Below are 18,002 nucleotides of genomic sequence, written 5' to 3'. Positions count from 1 at the left end.
CCACTTTGCAACCTGGTTGAAGGGCACAGTCCTTTACATTTCTTAAAGTGGTAGAGAAGCAGCTGCTGCTTCTCCTGGCCATTCAAGTTGGTACAATCTGAGTGCAGTCTTACTTCCAGCCTGGTTTTCTACCCTCAGTGCAAAGTACATGCCATATCTACCCAAACAGAAGACAACTCTGAATTTAAGATAGCCCCCTTAAAAAATACAGGTTAAAGACAAGTTACACTTCTATTTACCTGAAAGGAAGAGAAGAACCCAGAACTTAAGACAACCCCCCACCCCAATTTCTAACATGAAAGAACTCCGGAGGAAACTTAGTCTTGGGTTCTGGTAAATAGGGTAGGATTTTCACCATAGAGATGCCAAAAGTGACACCACTCTACCCCCAGGCTGTGAGTGAATGTAACCCTTTTCTATGATCCTGCCTTCTGTGTCTCTCTTCTCTTGTGGTGAGCAGAACTCCCAAACGACATGACCATGGCAGGAAAATACAGGAGGAGGCACAATGGCCTTAGTTCCCTCTTTTAATTGGGGCTATATCTGGTTGAGGTTGTAAGGTGGTTAGCCTGTATTTCTGCCTTATAGTAAAAAATTCCAGAGAATTTCCCCCTCTGTCTGCACATACAGATATCTATGCATCTGAATGCAGTCATTCTGTCTATAGAACCTCTGATTTTTTAATACATAAATGGAAATCTGAGAGAATAAATCCATCTGAAATTAATGGTAGTGTGACGAGAGACGGAAAATAAGGCGAGAGAACAGAAAAGCAACTCAGGTTATTGATTGGGCTTTTGGACCCTGGGGCAAACCAGACCAAAGCACCAAGGTGATGTCAGGCTTATCTGACAGAAGGCAGAAGCCTGGGCAGGACAAATGTGAAAGTTGTGGTAGTGGGGAGAATTAAAGAGCATGCAGTGGAAGTTTGAAGCTTTTGTTGCTTGACAGTGTCAGGAGTGGTTGATGTCAAGGGAGATCAAAGGGATACTCTTCCCTGAGTCCTCTTCCTTTTGCTGAGACACTTGGTCCTCATTCTTTTGAGCCATAAGGCCTACCCCTTAGCAGTGTGTTAGGGTGTATTCTTTTTGTCTTCTTTGCTTACATCCCTCCCATTGATGTATTGGGTGGTCATAAGGAGAGCTAGAGTGGTGTAGTGGTTAGAGTGCTGGACTAGGACCGGGGAGACCCGAGTTCAAATCCCCATTCAGCCAGCCAGTCACTTCTCTCTCAGCCTCACCTACTTCACAGGGTTGTTGTGAGGAGAAACTCAAGTATGTAGTGCACCACTCTGAGCTCCTTGGAGGAATAGAGGGATATAAATGTTTTTAAAAAACCCAAAAACATGTGGCAGGTAGGGGTAAGGAGAACAAGTGAGTGCCTGGCAGGTATTTTATATGAGTGTAGGGTTGCTGGCACCACCTTAATTTCCAGGCAATTCTGAAGACTTTGATAGCTTGTTTTTGTGAAAGATATTGGAGGGTGGGGGTTGGAATAGCTTCAGTCAGAGTTGACTGGTGGTTTTAACACTGCAATTTGAATGATCATGTCCAAAGTCATATACTTGTGTTTTTCTTTTTAAAGGAGTGTAATATCAGTTTGTAGAATCAAATCATGACTCCAAAATGAATGAAAATCCGACTCTATCTTCCAATTTCCTAATCAGTCTAAAAGCCTACATCAGCCAGACCCGTGAGTGTTAAATATGTTTGAGAGCTAATCAAGAGTACTCTGTACTTCAAAGAGTTGAAGTGGCATTTCAAAATCTGCAGCTTGGAGAATTCATTTCTTCTCTTTACACTATTAGAGAAAGGATGATGTGCTGAGTTTTTATTTATTTCCACAACATAGTAATAATTAGTGATGGGTGAACTCTCCCTGACAAGACTCTGAACTGGTTCAGTATTTATGAGCTTTCTTGGAAATTTTTCAGAAAAGCTTGCATGTTTTCTGAGAGTTGTTTTCTGCCTTGTAGTATTGGTCATGTGCACTGCTGGTGCTGTGTGAATCTGTTCATTATCATCTTGCCTCTGAGAATTTTAGATTGCCAGCCATGACAGAAAGCCACCTGGAAATTCAATCAACACACATAACCCAGAACATGAGAGGATTTTAGATACGGATAGGGGCAAAGATCACATAAAATATTTGCAAGAAAACAGGTTCCTTGGTTGGGTGGTCTGGTCACCTAATTCACAGCAATTGACAGAGTTTTATCAAGAAAAAGGGCTAACATAAAAAAAGAAAATCTTGCACATACCAAGTTATCTGAATTCCGATTGCATATATACAGGAGCTGGAGAAGAAGTTATGGGGGAAATTAGTCTCTATTTGTAAAAGGCAAAAGATTTATACAATTTGAAGAGAAAATAGAGTACATGTAATATGTCCTAGATTACAAACCCGTCAAACTGGTAATCCAAATCAATCCAAATATTCCATACTAGTAATTATCTGTGACCATTGTGGCCTGATATTAATATTAATCACACCAATAATATTTATGAGGCAGGCAGGAAACTTCAAGCTAATCTATTTTTTTATCAGACTGCATCTTCTTTATAGGTAGTAAATCCTCTTTGAGGTCCAATTTGGTGTCATTTCTAAAGAAGATGTTCTGTTCTTCTAGAGATTTATTATTGAAGTGACCTTCCCAAGTTCCTATTAGACAGTAGATGCTTCCATGTTTCCAAATGAAATAGATCCCATATCTCTAGCATTTAGGATTAATGCAGCAACCTCGTATCAACTGTTTCAAAGGGTTGAAGACTCATTATGGTTCCCTGGCAACACAGCACTAAGGTGCTCTAAAGAATGTTAACCATTCTTATCCATTGTAATAACATAGCTTTTTAAGTGAAGTGTTAGCAGCCCACTGAATTTCCGGCTTTAATACACACTTGTTTCTCTAGTGAACAGATGAAAATTCTCTATTTGGTTTACTATTGACATTTAATATCATCCACCTAGAAATTACGTGTTTTCTTTTCTCTCGCGCACACACACACCGCCACCATGTGGAACAAATCTGTACCTTCAACATTTATTATTTTAATATATTGTGTAGTGGGCACTGAAGTCAATGTTATAAGAAATTAATGAACGGATTATTCAATCAGACCTAAATTGTAGATTCTGTCTGTTAGGTATTAATTAGGATTATCACTGGATAGTATGAGTTGCTTTTTCATAAATAATATAAGACAATATCTTGATATACTAACTTTTCAGACAATGATGGGGCTTCTATTACTGAGTTCAAGGAAACTATTTTCATTAGATATCATGGAAATACCTGAAGGCATTCTGTCCTCAGTGAGGGACATACCTGCTGAGAACACGGCTTTGTAAAGACTATGCAGAGTTTTGCCACAGTATTAATGAGGCTTAAAGGCTCGTAAGCTGCCATTTTGGAATGCCTTCGCTGGCCTTTGCCCAGGAACAAGATTGTATCGCAAATGGCCTCATGCACTTCCATTGTGTTGGAGGCAACAAAGGCTGCTGTCCAAAGTCTAAGGTTAGGAGTGGAGCCAATTCCAGAGCCAATTGGCAGAGTCCAATACTATAAAATTTTAGTAACCTGCATTGTACTAGATAGTCTATATTAGGTGGTCTGTTGGTCTGTCTAGTTCAGTATGATCTGCTCAGATTTAACACAGACTTTCCAAGGTCTCAAGCAAAAGTCTTTCCCAGTCCTGCTACCCACCATCCTTTTAATTGCAATGCCAGCCCTTCTGCAGGCAAAACATGTACTCTGCAACAAAGCTGTGGACTCCTCCACCATCAGCTGCAGCACAGCACCATCATCAGGACAGTTGCTCTGCGTCTTTCAACAAGGTGGCTGTATCATGTATCCTCAGACTTTGCCCTGGGATCTATAACAAAAATTGTAACAGAAGTGGACTGATGAGCATGATACCACACTCTCAGCAAGGAAATCAAAGAAGTGTGTTGCCTATCTTTCCAACAATGTTATAATGGAGCCAGATGGCACTGTGTCCAATCAACAATGACCCTCTAAGCAAACCTAAAACAAATGTTTTAACTATTTGAATGAAATTAAAAGCATGAGTAGGTTTCATCTTCAATGTGGGAATGATGAGATGAGCAAAGATGCAAAATGCAAACATTCATCACTGAGTGTGCTTATATTAATAGGACTGAAAAGAGAACACTTGTGTTTTGTGGAAGTCTTATAAGTCTCATATGATTGTAATTAGAGAAAGACATTTATGCTTAGGATGGGAAATATGGCTACAAGGAAAACAAAAAAGGACCTGAAGTTCAAATATAACTTTTTGTGAACAGAATTTTGCTTAGGTCTGCATAACATTTTGTACCCATCTATTGCAGATTCCTGCAACATACTTATACATAAAGAACAGTGGTACAGCAGTGATCTGTAAGTAAACCCTGGCATATATGATATACATTGGCATATATGATATACATTATCACATTGAATCACCTTAAGTGCCACAGCAGGGAAATGCTTGACTAACAAGTAGAAGGTTGCTGGTTCGAATCCCTGCTGGTACTATATCGGGCAGCAGTGATATAGGAAGATACTGAAAGGCATCATCTCATACTGTGTGGGAGGAGGCAATGGTAAACCCCTCTTGTATTCTACCAAAGAAAACCACAGGGCTCTGTGGGCACCAGGAGTCAAAATCGCCTTGACGGCACTCGTTACCTTTACTTTATTACACTGAAGGAGTACTTAATTTCAGTAGGAATAATCAGGAATATTTTAGTTTGGTTCTCAGTCACTGAGTTCTGATGGGGTGCTGGGAAGAAGGTATTATTATCATGGCCAGATTGTCAGGAGGGGAGGGCTATAGCCCAGAGCAACATGATGCAGGAACCTTGCTCACACTAAGCACGGCTGTGTCTGGATGACCACCCTAGTGTTCTGCTGCCCTGAGCTCCAGAGAAGAATGGTGGGATATAAATGTGATCAATTTGTTCCTTCAAAAATTGGCATATTTATTATTACACTACAAAAAGCACACAATTATACAGAAGATATGAGTTCCTGAGGACACAGATCCCTTCGCTCTTACATCCATATCACAGTAGTCAATTATAGAAGAAGTAGAATAACTGAGTTCCAGAAGACTCTAGTAGATAGAACCACTGTCTTTGAGGGTTTTCTGTCAATGCTGCTCCCAAATGTGGCTTGCAGATGCATTCGTGCCCCCTTGAAACCCTAAACTACTTTTCTTCCTACAGGTGAAACTCGGAAAATTAGAATATTGTGCAAAAGTCCATTAATTTCAGTAATGCAAATTAAAAGGTGAAACTGATATATGAGACAGACGCATTACATGCAAAGCGAGATAAGTCAAGCCTTAATTTGTTATAATTGTGATGATCATGACGTAAGCTCCTGAAAACCCCAAATCCACAATCTCAGAAAATTAGAATATTACATGGAACCAAGAAGACAAGGATTGAAGAATAGAACAATATCGGACCTCTGAAAAGTGTACAGTGTACTGTGCTTGATTGGCCAGCAAACTCGCCTGACCTGACCCCATAGAGAATCTATGGGGCACTGCCAAGAGAAGGATGAGAGAAATGAGACCAAACAATGCAGAAGAGCTGAAGGCCGCTAATGAAGCATCCTGGTCTTCCATAACACCTCATCAGTGCCACAGGCTGATAGCATCCATGCCACGCCGCATTGAGGCAGTAATTGCTGCAAAGGGGGCCCAAACCAAGTACTGAATACATATGCATGCTTATACTTTTCAGAGGTCCGATATTGTTCTATTCTACAATCCTTGTCTTCTTGGTTCCATGTAATATTCTAATTTTCTGAGATTGTGGATTTGGGGTTTTCATGAGCTGTATGCCATGATCATCACAATTATAACAAATTAAGGCTTGACTTCTCTTGCTTTGCATGTAATGCGTCTGTCTCATATATCAGTTTCACCTTTTAATTTGCATTACTGAAATTAATGGACTTTTGCACGATATTCTAATTTTCCGAGTTTCACCTGTACTCTTGCACGCATACATGCTTCCTCAGGTGATCCTTCCGTTCTCCATCAGTACCAGCCGTGGTGACCAATGACCAAATGGAAGCTGCTAAGAAACATTAAGCATGTATTTCTGTGTGGTTTCTTTGCTGCCTTCACTATTCAGTGAAGGAGGAGAGGAGAGCTGCTCTTGTGGTAGCAAGCATGACTTGTCTAGGGATGTGCACAGAACTGGTCCGGAGGCCATGTTAGAGGCCTCCGAACCGGTTCGGAATTGGGCTGGTCCGGTGGGGTGTGTGTGTCTTGCTTTAAGGGCGGGGGGTTAGTACTTACCCCTCCCACCGCTTTCCCCCCTCCGACACTCCATTTCTGAGCAAAGCTTTTGGTTGCCTGGAAAAAGCAGAAGTAGCTTCCGCGCATGCCCCCGCCGCAGTGCGCGTGTGTCTGTTGCTGCTGCGTGCACACGCGTCACACGTTGCGTGCAATGTGTGGCGTGTGCAGCGTGCGTGCGGCGGCGGGCACGCACGCACCGCAGCAGGGGCATGCATGGAAGCTACTTCCGCTTTTTCCGGGCAACGATGGGGGCGGGGGTGGCAGGGAGGAACGCTGCCGCCCCAAAAGCTTTGCTCAAAAAAGGAGCACCGGAGGGGGGAAAGCGGCAGGAGGAGTAAGTACTACCCCCCCGCCCTTAAAGTGAGACACCCTGCCGGTGCCAGACTGCGCCTCCGTGGTTCCGTGCACATCCCTAGACTTGTCCCCTTAGCTAAGCAGACTCCGCCCGGGTTGCATCTGAATGGGAGACTTGATGTGTGAGCACTGCAAGATATTCCCCTCAGGGGATGAAGCCGCTCAGGGCAGAGCAGAAGGTTTCAAGTTCCCTCTCTGACTTCTCCAAGATAGGGCTGAGAGAAATTCCTGCCTGCAACCTTGGAGAAGCCACTGCCAGTCTGTGAAGACAATACTGAGCTAGATAGACCAATGGTCTGACTCAGTATATGGCAGCTTCCTATGTTCCGCTTTTTCTTAGAAATCGCATTTTACCAGACTCTGTCCATATACATTAGAAAGCTTGCAATGGTATGGCACAACTTACAGAGATGAACTCAAAGCAAAAAGTAAGATATTGCCAAAATAAACCGCCCTGAGCCATTTTTGGAAGGGCAAACAAACAAACAAACAAACAAAGAGCAAGAAAAAGTTGTGAAAGACCACATGTAAAAGGGGAAGATTTGGAATACAGTCCTGAGATTTCTCACCTTTGAAATGCATAATAATCTCTTCAGAGAGTCACATACCCACTGTGTTCACATTGCCAGCTATGGAAAAAGGACATTCCATAAACACATAGGGAATTAACATATGACAGCACTGTTAATCCAGAAGCCCAAATTGTGCTGGGGTTATGCTTTAGTGAGTGACATTTGTTGGCTGCTTCTTTCCATTCCTCCTTTGAAGTGATATTTTATTTCTGCATGGTTGAGAAAACACAAAGATGGGGCATGATTTCACACTCTGCACTAGATGCAATTAGCCTCAAATGTCAAGATGACACAACTTTATTCATCCCGGTTCATTTAACGAAAGTAATTAGAAGTTTTAAGTGCTGCAAGTGCCTGTGTCAAAAGTGGCATGAAATGCCATAATACAAGTAGAAAGGGGGAAATGTGATGTGGCAGTGTAATGAATCCAGCCATCTGAATGAAATGATTTAGCTCTGTAATGATAAAGGGAAATACACATTTCCATCCACTGGCTTGAGCTACTGGTCACACAAGTAACACTTTATATATAGCACATGACAATTACTGGTTCGTGGCCAATGTGTTTGTTTGTTTTTGTTTATTATTATTATTATTATTTACATATTATATCCCGCTCTTCCTCCAAGGAGCCCAGAGCGGTGTACTACATGCTTAAGTTTCTCCTCACAACAACCCTATGAAGTAGGTTAGGCTGAGAGAGAAGTGACTGGCCCTGAGTTACCCAGCAAGTCTCATGGCTGAATGGGGATTTGAACTCATGTCTCTCTGGTCCTAGTCCAGCACTCTAACCACTACACCACACTGGCTCAACTTTAACAAAGTGAAAAAATAAAGTTTTTCACTTTATTCTTTATAAGCACTAATTGGAAGGCAGGATAATATATATGAATGAAGAAATACACCAGATCTCTTGGTATCACTTCCTGAACTTGCAAGATTGATATGAAAGTACCTTTACTTCTAGAAATGATTTAAGCCAACTTTTCAATTCTGTTAAGGAAAACACAGAAAGCCTCTGAAAAATATGAGCCACTGTATGATTTCCCCCCAGCATGTGAAGTGTGATAGCCATAATATGTACATCATTATCTGCACAAAAACATTTCATTGTGTACCAATCAGTAATCAACATGTCAGATCCCTTATAATTTCCTTTTTAAAATATATATTGGTGTTGCTTATGTCCTGTCTCAAAACAAAATCCTTTGGGAAAATACCTCATAATTGTCTGTTCAGAGAAACCAAGGCCTGTTGCCAGCAAAATGATTTCAAGCATCCAACAGCTCAGCTGTCCTTTTAGGAATGTTTATTCCTGTGGGGAACTCAGAGAAATGTTTAAACTATGTTGATAATCCTTTATTTTTTTCAGTTTTCCAAGACAAATGTTATTGAATAAACATTCTTTGGCTTAGGCATTTCTAAACTGCTTCCTTCATTGGTTCTTCAGAAGTTGCTGAGTCACATATGAATCCTAGGGGAAAACAGTAATAAAAAACTATGATCCCACTCTCACTGGCAAATGTTCTCTTACATAACAAAGCTTCTGTTCTTCATATCTCCAAAATAACTTCTGGAATGTCATATGTGGTTATTGTGTGTTTGCCTCCTTAACACCAGTGGTTCTATTGAGGATCACTATTCTGATCTACAGGTATGTGTTCTATGCAGATCATTGTTTTGTTAAAAAAACACACACAACACAAAACATTATAGTTACCAAAGCTTTCAAAATAAAACTCAGCTGCTTAACTGGCCCTTTGCATCTTTGAACCAAGTTGGATGTTCTCATGAGAGTGTACAATGCACACAATTGGCAAATGCTGCTTTTCAGTCTAAATGTTAATTTTTCAGTGCACTCATCCGGCGGCTGCTGCCACAAGGATGCAGTGTGACCTCAAAGATCAGGCTTGGTGCATGCCTGTAACCATTACATTCATTGCGATAGTAGCATGTTGAATTATGATCAAATAATGAGTTTTTTAAAATGGAGGCCATTAATATTAGAAACTTTTGCCCTGTTCAGAACGGCCTACCACATTTATCTATACAATAACCTGTTAATATCTTGCTTCCATTCTTCATGCATTGGTAATCTCATATTTGTAACCTCATGTTTGCTTTACTGTAGTCTGTGTTGAGCTGTCCTTAGGCTGCATTCAGACATCGTGCAAAACCAGAGTTATAGGTTACTGGCAAATCTGTAACTCCAGTTTCGTGTAATGTCTGAATGTATGCAACCAAACCACAGGGTTCAGTTTACTTCCCAAACTGGAATTTTAGACTGTTCCCCTGCCCCATGAGCGATTCAGAAGCTTCAGCTAGTGCAGAATGCCAAAACTCATTTGTTGACAGGAGTAAAGCGAAATGCTCATACTGGCATGGCTCTGGGCAGGGATGTGCATGGAACTGGGCGGGCCCTGTTCGGAGGTGGGGGGTGTCTGCATTTAAAGGCGGGGGAGGGTTACTTACCCCTCCCTCCACTTTCCCGCCGGTGCTTGGTTTTCTCAAAGTCCATCAGGGCGGCAGGGTACCTCTGTGCTGCCCCGTTGCCCCCTTTATTGGATGTAACCAGAAGTATTTGATGCGCCTGTACGTGTCGCTCACCTCACGTGCACACGCCCAATGCACGCAAGCGCGTCAACTACTTCTGGTTACATCCAGTAAAGGGGGCAACGGAGCGGCAGGGAGGTACACTGCCTCCCTGATGGACTCTGAGAAAACCGAGCACTGGCGGAAAAGTGGAGGGAGGGGTAAGTGCACTGTCCCCCGCCATTAAAGGCAGACACCCCCTGCCTTTGAACTTTTGAACCGGCCAGTGTTCAAACCCGTTCAGAGGCCCGTAAAACAGGTTCATGTACATCCCTAGCTCTGGTTTCGGATTGGCATTTAGACTCAGTTCAAGGGACTGAGTCTCACTAAAGCCTTTAGTGGCTGTTTTCTTTATTAAAGTATTTATAACCTGCCTTTCAGTTTAAAATCTCCCAGGTTCCTACCATACCTCCTTGCTCACTTAGGGCTTCTGCAGTGGCAGCACCAGGAAATAAAATAAATAGGAGAGACATTGCCTATAATAATCTGTAAAGAAGACTTACTTTGTGTCCTTCCTTTCGTGCTGGTTACAACTGAGCAATATAGAACAGGAGCTTCTCTGATGTGGTATCCACTATGTGAAACTCTCTTCTGCAGAATATTAGATTGGCCATCTCCTTAAATAGTTTCTGATAGAAACTATACACCAGCAAGTAATCTAAAAATAAATAAAACGTCATTTATTTTTAGATTACTTGCTGGTGTATGCCAAGTTTGGGAGCTTGATGCTGCAGTTTATCAGTTTTTAGTATAATTTTACTGCAGTAAAGATTTTATTTTAGGTCACCTTGAGAGATTTGTTGGAATTGACTGAGAAGCTGTATAAAGACCAAAAGATGAAAAGATTATTCTAAGAAAAGGTATGGGTTTTATGAATCTAATCTACATTTCCTCAAAAGTAAGTCAAACTGATTAGAATGGGACTTGATACAAAGTTATGGTCCAATTCTATGCATGTTTACATGCTTTTAATAGTACTTGGATGATCTGTTCAAGCATGAGTGGAAAGGATGTTTTGGGGAAAGAAGTGCTTGTCTCAAACTCAGGCATTTATGGCAGCGTCTGGTGATAGGCAGACAGGTACTCTGTACATTCTCAGAGCCATTTTTCTTCATGCATGTCTTAGGATTGCTTCCTAGCATTAAGGTTTTGCCCTAACTGGGCAAAGAGGCACCCTTTCAAATGATGGTTCTCTAATAGTTTAGCAGGGGGAGAGCAACTGTCCCTATCCAACGCCTGCACAAAATCCTGCCAGTGGTTTTTGCGAGCGTCCACCTCATGTTCCTTTTATTGTGATGCCTTTTGGGACAGGGAAACATTTTATATATTATGTTTCCATGCAAAACGCTTTGAGAACGTCTGTCGGAGTAAAGTAATATCTTCTAGCGTGAAATGCCACACCACATTTAACCAAATTTAACTCGCTCTCATAAAAGGAGGCGAGGAGGGAGTGGAGATTGACCGATCGATGATTGAGAGCTCGTCCTTGCGGACGTCTCGCCCATCGATTGTCATGGGATCCATTCCACTACTCTCCCGCACGCGTAGTAAAGGGCTAAAGGCTGCAAAAAAAATGCGGGAGCAGGTATAGAGAGAGGGAAAGCCGACTCGAGTAACCATAGAGATGACAATAAGGGTGCTTATAGGCACTTCCGGTCTAAGATTGAATTTGATTTCCCCTCGTAACTTCCCGTGCAAACTGTACAAGGCTTTTTGTTCTAGAGAAGGCATGGCTAGAGCGAAACAAGTCTGCACCCCTTGAGAATCAGGGCGTAGGGAAGTAGAAAAAGGCGAGGGTCACACTGGCTCTTATAGTCAATTAGGAGCCCTGTGCAAGGGCGGCTTTCAGGTTTCCCCGGAAGATTCGGCTGCGTGTCTAGAGATCATTTTTTTCTGTCTCTATGAGGCGTCGCGTCAGTCAACCTAGAGATAAGTAAAAAAAGATATACGAGTCACTCGCAGATCGAACTCCTGTGGTTAAAACGTGATCGCGCCATGGTACCTTTATGGGACTGAGGAAGACTGCGGCCGTGCTACTTGTGACCTCTCTATGACCGACATCTCTATGATAGCGTTCGATATGAAAGTTGGTCGCTGCCGTTTCAGTGTAATGCCGGAAGTACTGATGAAGACGGCGATGCGGGGGTGGGCCTTGGTCGAGGCGGAAGCGGAAAGGGGGAGCGGCGGCGGCTGCTGCTGCTGCGCGTGGAAGGTCCTGGATCCCCGGCCTTGGCCCAGTATAGTGCAGGGTAAGGCTTTGGGGAGGCAAAGCTTCGCTGGGCTTTCTGGCTTTCTAGGCAGAATTCGGGACTGACAAGTCTCCCTTTCCCTTCGGGTGTGTCTTGGTCAGAGTGAAAAGCCTGCTTGGGCGGAGTCCTCGGTGCGCAAGGGGCTTAGTCACGGCCTCACCACTCAGTAAAACTCTCCCTGCGTTCCCTCCCTCTCCTGCAGTACCACTCGAACTCCTTGCAAGTTTTTGAGAGGCGGCTCAAGCCAATACTCGGTATTCCTGTTTCAATGGAACACTTCTGAGTATTCAAAACATCTTCTATGCTCTTTTTCTTTTAGTGGCTCTTCCAGCACCCCTGTTAGGCAGGGTTCTCAAACTTATGCCCTCCCCACCCCCACGTCGCCGGACAACAACTCCCATCATCCTCTGCCACAATGTGCCACATGTTATACCTTGCTACAAAGAACCATTGTGGTTTCTCTGCCCGGCCCCTGGGGTTCATTGTTCATTCTCAGCCTTCATAAACATGCTCTTTTGTCTTTTAGGTTGGCCTTTCAGAACATAGAAAATGGATATCCGACCAAACCACACCCTTTACATCAATAATGTTAATGACAAAATTAAAAAGGAAGGTATGGAAATAAGTCAAGGTTTCCATTCTGCTGTAGTCTGAGGATTCAGGGCAAGTAACAGCAATTATATAAAGGCATGTGCTGCCCTGATACCCACCCCACACTGAGAGAGAATGATTTTGTAGAAGGAGATGGATACAAGCCATGTAACAATTTTCTTTTTCCTTTTCTTAATAGAACTGAAAAGATCATTATATGCACTATTTTCTCAGTTTGGCCATGTGGTGGACATTGTGGCTTTAAAAACAATGAAGATGAGAGGACAGGCCTTTGTGATCTTTAAAGAGCTTGGATCATCCACCAATGCCCTTAGACAATTACAAGGCTTTCCATTTTATGGGAAACCAATGGTAAGTGTTTTTGTTTTACTGGAAAATATAAAAGAGTATAATGATGTGGTGATACTGCGGTGTGTTTCTTTCCTGTAGAACAAAATTAAGTACCTGGAAAGCGCTGTCTTTTTGTTAAACTTTCCCATTATGCAGGAGGGATATGATGCCTTATAACAAAACCCTTCATTATTCGTGTACTGTAGTGTATACTGTAGACCAAAATAATTTTAATTTTCCACTTGTTAGGAAACTTTTGAAACAAATCTTCTAGAAAAGTAAAAAAGAGATTGAGTTTCAATTCTGTCAGAATAGTTTGTGTAGTTCAGTAGCTAACAAATAGTGCGTGTTAAGAGGGACTGCGAGGATGCACCATGAGCCTCGTGTAACTACCCCAGTCTTCCTGTACATACCCAGTTGCACCAGAGGGCTAAGGCTTGAAAGCACTTTGGAAGTGCTTTCTGAGACTGGAAATGCATCACGGAGGACCATCCCTGAGAGTCAGCAATGTCTTTCCAGTCATAAAGCAAACTTCCGGAGCATGGGCAGAATAGGGACATTGTGCCCACTTGTGCAACAGCACTCTGTAGAGGGCCTGGGGGAGTTGTGAGTGAGCCCCAGTTGTGCCACCAATGTCCATTGTTTACCCATGTGTTTCAGTAGTCAGAATGCCACCACTACACTTAACCCAGACCCAAGGAGCTTGTTGGAACATAGATGTCAGTACACAAGAGAACTGGATATTCTGTGGTTTTGGATCCAGTCCCATCTGTGCTTAGTCTGCTCCTGAACATCTCATCAAACATGCAGCTTTGATGGAGCTTAACACAACTTTCCAATTTTTAAACAGCGCATTCAGTATGCAAAAACAGACTCGGATGTCATTTCTAAAATGCGGGGTACATTTGCTGATAAAGAGAAGAGAAAAGAGAAAAAGAAGACAAGATCCTTGGAACAGTCAAATGCTGCAAACAAAAAGCCAAATCAGGTAAGACATACCTGTAAACAAGTGTTTCTGTCTCCTGAAAAGCACTATTTGAATTTTGGATGTTGTGAAATTCAGTCTGATGATAATGTTTGTTTTTTCCCCAACTTCATGCAATTTGGAGTTAAAAGAGTTGCTCTTCCTTGTTCAAATTACTGACCCTTGAACGGAGAGCATGCTACTTGCTTTGGAAAATTGTTGCCATAGGTTTTTTAAAAAGCCCTTCAGATTCCACCTGTTTGGGTATCATGGCCACTATTGCAAAGAAGTATTTAAGGAATTCAACCCTTTATATTTAGTGTACTCTGTGGGGTCCTAAGGGTTTGTTTTGCTGAGTAAGAAAATATTTTATGTTGCCTTCCAATGATCCTCCCTCTGCTTAAAAAACAATTTTGTTTATTTTTTTGCTTGTAAGGCATAGACTTGCCAGAAGGCAATAGCGATGCTGGAAGTAGCATAGCAGGCAAAATCATTTATATATACTGCTCCTGAAGCCACCTGTGTATGGCAAATTGGTGTGTTTCTGTATTCTGTCCACAAATGTTCTCAATGATTTAAAAAAGAAAGCTGATAATTCTTCAAAATGCAATCCCATGTATGTTTGTTTAAGTTGCCCCTTTTGCACTACAGTTTCTGTAAGGGTAAAGGAAAATATAGACTTGGACTAAACAGATTTTTATAATTCTTTCTGAATAGGGTGCAAATCAGAATCCAGGAAATGCCCAAGCAAATGCATCACAAAACCAACAGGTAATTCTTACCATGTTTCTCAATGCAAGTAAACAGATTTCAGAGGGATTCATTTGGCTTTCTAAAGCAACACATTTTTTAATACAGATAATGCATTTTCTTGTGAAGGAATTAATCATATTTATGTTATACTTAATCTAAGTAAATGTTGTGTAACTTCCTGCTTTTATTATTATTTATAAAATGAATTGAAATGTTTTATTTCAAAAGCATGAAATAAAACCTAAAAATCTGAATTGTCCCAGTTGTTGTCCTGACAGTGTAAAAATTGTGACATAACCAGTATTAACTGAATACTTGTTATATCTAGATTTGTTTGTGTTGTTGAACTGACAAGTAGCAGTTTAGTGTCTCGTGTACAAACTGTTTGGGACCCAAACAGTTTGTTGCCAGATTTGGCTTTTTTAAAGCCAAATTCTAGGTTATGGTCCATTTGACCCACGAGTATACCCCTTAAAGTGCCAGTGTGCTATTTAGACTTGCTGTTACCTGGAGAATCACGAAGCAGCTTCTATTTCACTTATGCTAGGCTGCTTGGGTGACCAGAGAAATATTTGGGGTTCAGAAACAAATTGCAGATGCCTCTCCCAATTCTGTTTTCATCAAATGGAGAATTAGCAACATTGTGAATACCATATTCAGCTGAGTAGAAGATGACTCTGAATTTAAGATGACCCCCTGTAATCAAGATAGATAGATTAAATAAAGGTTATAGCTGTATGTTCCAAAAAGGAAGAGGACTCTGAATTATGAGGGGCCCCCCTCATTTTTAAAATCATAAGAACAGCTCTGGTAGATCAGGTCCAAGGCTTATCTAGTCTAGCATCCTGTTTCACACAGTGACCCACCAGATAGCTCTGGGGAGCTCATAGGCAAGAGGTCAGGGCATGCTCTCTCCTGCTGTTGCTCCCCTGCAACTGGTATTGTTCTTATTATAAAAAAAACTTGGAAAAAATTGAGTATTGGATTCAGGTAAATGAGGTAACTATCTCTGCCTATAGAACCATTGCAAACATTTACATAAGCTAAAGCAAATCATGTCTGGAATATTGTATCACATAGTTTGCTTCTGTTGGTGCAGGTGCCTGATAACCCACCAAACTATATACTTTTCCTCAACAACTTGCCAGAAGAGACAAATGAAATGATGTTGTCGATGCTGTTTAATCAGTAAGTTAAACCTACACATTTCTTCCCTGTACATTTAAATGATTTGTCATGTGCTGAAATTGTATATTCTCATCACTGTTATCTGTCTCTTGCCTTTTGGTGATGGCTTCCCACACTCTTCACTTTGTGCTTTTGTGCTAGACTGGAGGTGTAGAATGTGAGACAAAGTAGGCCACTTAATTATGAGCTAAAATCTCTTGAAAACAACATGGTTTGTGCTGATTTTGTATACCATTGTGTCTGCATTGTGGATAGACAGAGACAGATGGCGTTTGTGCAACAGTTCAAAACTGATGAGAGTAGGAAGATCCAAAGCCCATTAGATGCCCACCTGCCATTCATATGCACTCAAATAAAAACCACTTTTTATGGCAACACATAATGTTAAGAATTGGCTCCCTTAGAACATACAGTAATTATGTTCAAGTTGAACGAATTCAGGTTTCCACTGTGTGTGAATGATTTGTGCTAAAAGTTGACCTTCTGTCTCTTCTCTAGTTGTTTAGCTATTTGCTTATAGAATAGACCAGCTTGAGGGTTTTCCTCTAACAAAACAACCTGGGACACTAGCAATGGGCCCTGTTTGACCAACGTGTAGGAAGTACAATATTGGATAAAGACTTAAAAACCTTTTGTATTAAAATGCACTGTATTCATGTTCTGTTGGGGTGTGTGTGTGTGTGTGTGTATCTACAACTTGTAGAATCTGTTGCTTAGGAATATGGAAATCTTTCAAATATCTTAAGTTAGTACATGCCATACATGTAGATTTATTCTGGGAGAATTAATAGGAGATAGGGAGAATACTGAATTAACCCAGTAGAAGAGTTTGGAAATGGAAGGAAAGCCTCTTTCTGGGAACCATATCTGCTGAATGGGATTTAACTGAAAAGTAATTTGGCATGTGAACCATGAAGGAGGGTGGTGTATGTTTGTTTTTTTGTATCGAAATAATCTTGTGATTTCTGCATATCCACTGCTTCATTTCCATTGTGCTGCAAATACATCTTTGGCTCTTTTAATATGTTTTGCTTCGGCAAAATCTGCCTGTAACGTTCAGTTTTATTCAACTATGAATTTCAGTTTTAAGATCCAAATAAAAGCTTAGGTGATGGTGTTGGAGGAAAGAGTTGCCCCCTAAGTTATAAATGACAAGGAATAATCTTCTTGAACATTTCTCTTTCTCTCTCTCAAGGTTCCCGGGTTTCAAAGAGGTCCGCCTGGTACCTGGCAGACATGACATTGCATTTGTGGAGTTTGAAAACGAAGGGCAAGCAGGAGCTGCTCGAGATGCCCTCCAAGGATTTAAAATTACTCCTTCACATGCCATGAAAATCACTTATGCCAAGAAGTAATGGAAGTAAACTAGGATCCTCAAAGACTTTAACTTTTTTGACACCAGTTTTTTTTTTTAATAGATTCCACTGTGGTTTCTTAAATTTAAGGAAAACTTCTTGCAAAGTGTTGGTCATACAAATAGCATTTGTTGAATGTACAAAGACACCTGTGAGAGTTCTAACGGCTTGTGCTGATATTCTTCTTCCTTAAAGTTCAGTTGTGTTGATGTTCATAGCTCAATTTATACACTGTGCTCTTCACAGTGAAAAATTCTCTTTAAGAAATGTATATTCAACAATAAAGTTGTGTATTTCGTAAAAACTGATGTCTTTAAGCTGCACTCTGAGAAGAATGTAGACATGTTCAGAGGAAGCTAAGAAAGATGGTTGGGATCTGAAAAACTAGTCCTGTGAGGAAAGGCTGAAGGAACTGTGTATATTTAGCCTGGAGAGTAGAAGAATGAGGATGGTGTTGTGTGAACTACACCTGGTTTTGCACTCTGTATATGCTCAGAGGGAAAGAAGCAAAGTCACAAACTGAATTGGCTCTCGAAGATGGTGACCATGTAAGATCTGGGTACACAAACAGAGATAGAGGGGGAGGCACTCAGAAAGTTCAATGGGCTTTGTTATAGAAAGTTACTCATCAGGATAAAATTCAAACAGGTCATCCAAATTAAAAAAAACACACATGTTTCCGATTCAAGGTGTAGTGCAATGTGCCTAGCTAA

General features: G+C 41.3%; 1 protein-coding gene and 1 long non-coding RNA gene across 5 annotated transcripts; one reads left to right on the top strand and one right to left on the bottom strand.

The window, feature by feature from the left end:
- Positions 1-1,813: 1,813 nt before the first annotated feature.
- LOC128339972 (uncharacterized) lies at positions 1,814-11,986 on the bottom strand. 2 transcript variants are annotated; one of them, XR_008313367.1, is made up of 6 exons: positions 11,841-11,986; positions 10,342-10,496; positions 8,467-8,720; positions 7,244-7,455; positions 2,261-2,296; positions 1,814-2,068 (listed from the first exon to the last, which is right to left on the bottom strand). It is a non-coding gene; the product is annotated as an uncharacterized LOC128339972 (long non-coding RNA). The 2 variants fall into 2 exon arrangements; XR_008313366.1 differs by lacking the exons at positions 1,814-2,068; positions 2,261-2,296 and adding an exon at positions 3,032-3,875 and having other exon boundaries at positions 11,841-11,983.
- SNRPB2 (small nuclear ribonucleoprotein polypeptide B2) lies at positions 11,863-17,593 on the top strand. 3 transcript variants are annotated; one of them, XM_053284529.1, is made up of 7 exons: positions 11,863-12,087; positions 12,614-12,700; positions 12,878-13,050; positions 13,880-14,017; positions 14,711-14,764; positions 15,846-15,934; positions 17,130-17,593. In XM_053284529.1, exons 2-7 carry the CDS (start codon positions 12,637-12,639, stop codon positions 17,287-17,289), a joined length of 678 nt encoding a protein of 225 aa, XP_053140504.1. In that variant the 5' UTR covers positions 11,863-12,087; positions 12,614-12,636; the 3' UTR covers positions 17,290-17,593. The 3 variants fall into 3 exon arrangements, with proteins under 3 accessions (XP_053140504.1, XP_053140505.1, XP_053140506.1); XM_053284530.1 differs by lacking the exon at positions 11,863-12,087 and having other exon boundaries at positions 12,614-12,750; XM_053284531.1 differs by lacking the exon at positions 11,863-12,087 and having other exon boundaries at positions 12,637-12,774.
- The last annotated feature ends 409 nt before the right edge of the window (positions 17,594-18,002 follow it).

Source organism: Hemicordylus capensis, chromosome 1, assembly GCF_027244095.1.
Source record: "Hemicordylus capensis ecotype Gifberg chromosome 1, rHemCap1.1.pri, whole genome shotgun sequence".
NCBI lineage: Eukaryota > Metazoa > Chordata > Lepidosauria > Squamata > Cordylidae > Hemicordylus > Hemicordylus capensis.
Note: the sequence above shows the minus strand (reverse complement) of the source record. Positions and strands in the feature narration are given on the sequence as shown.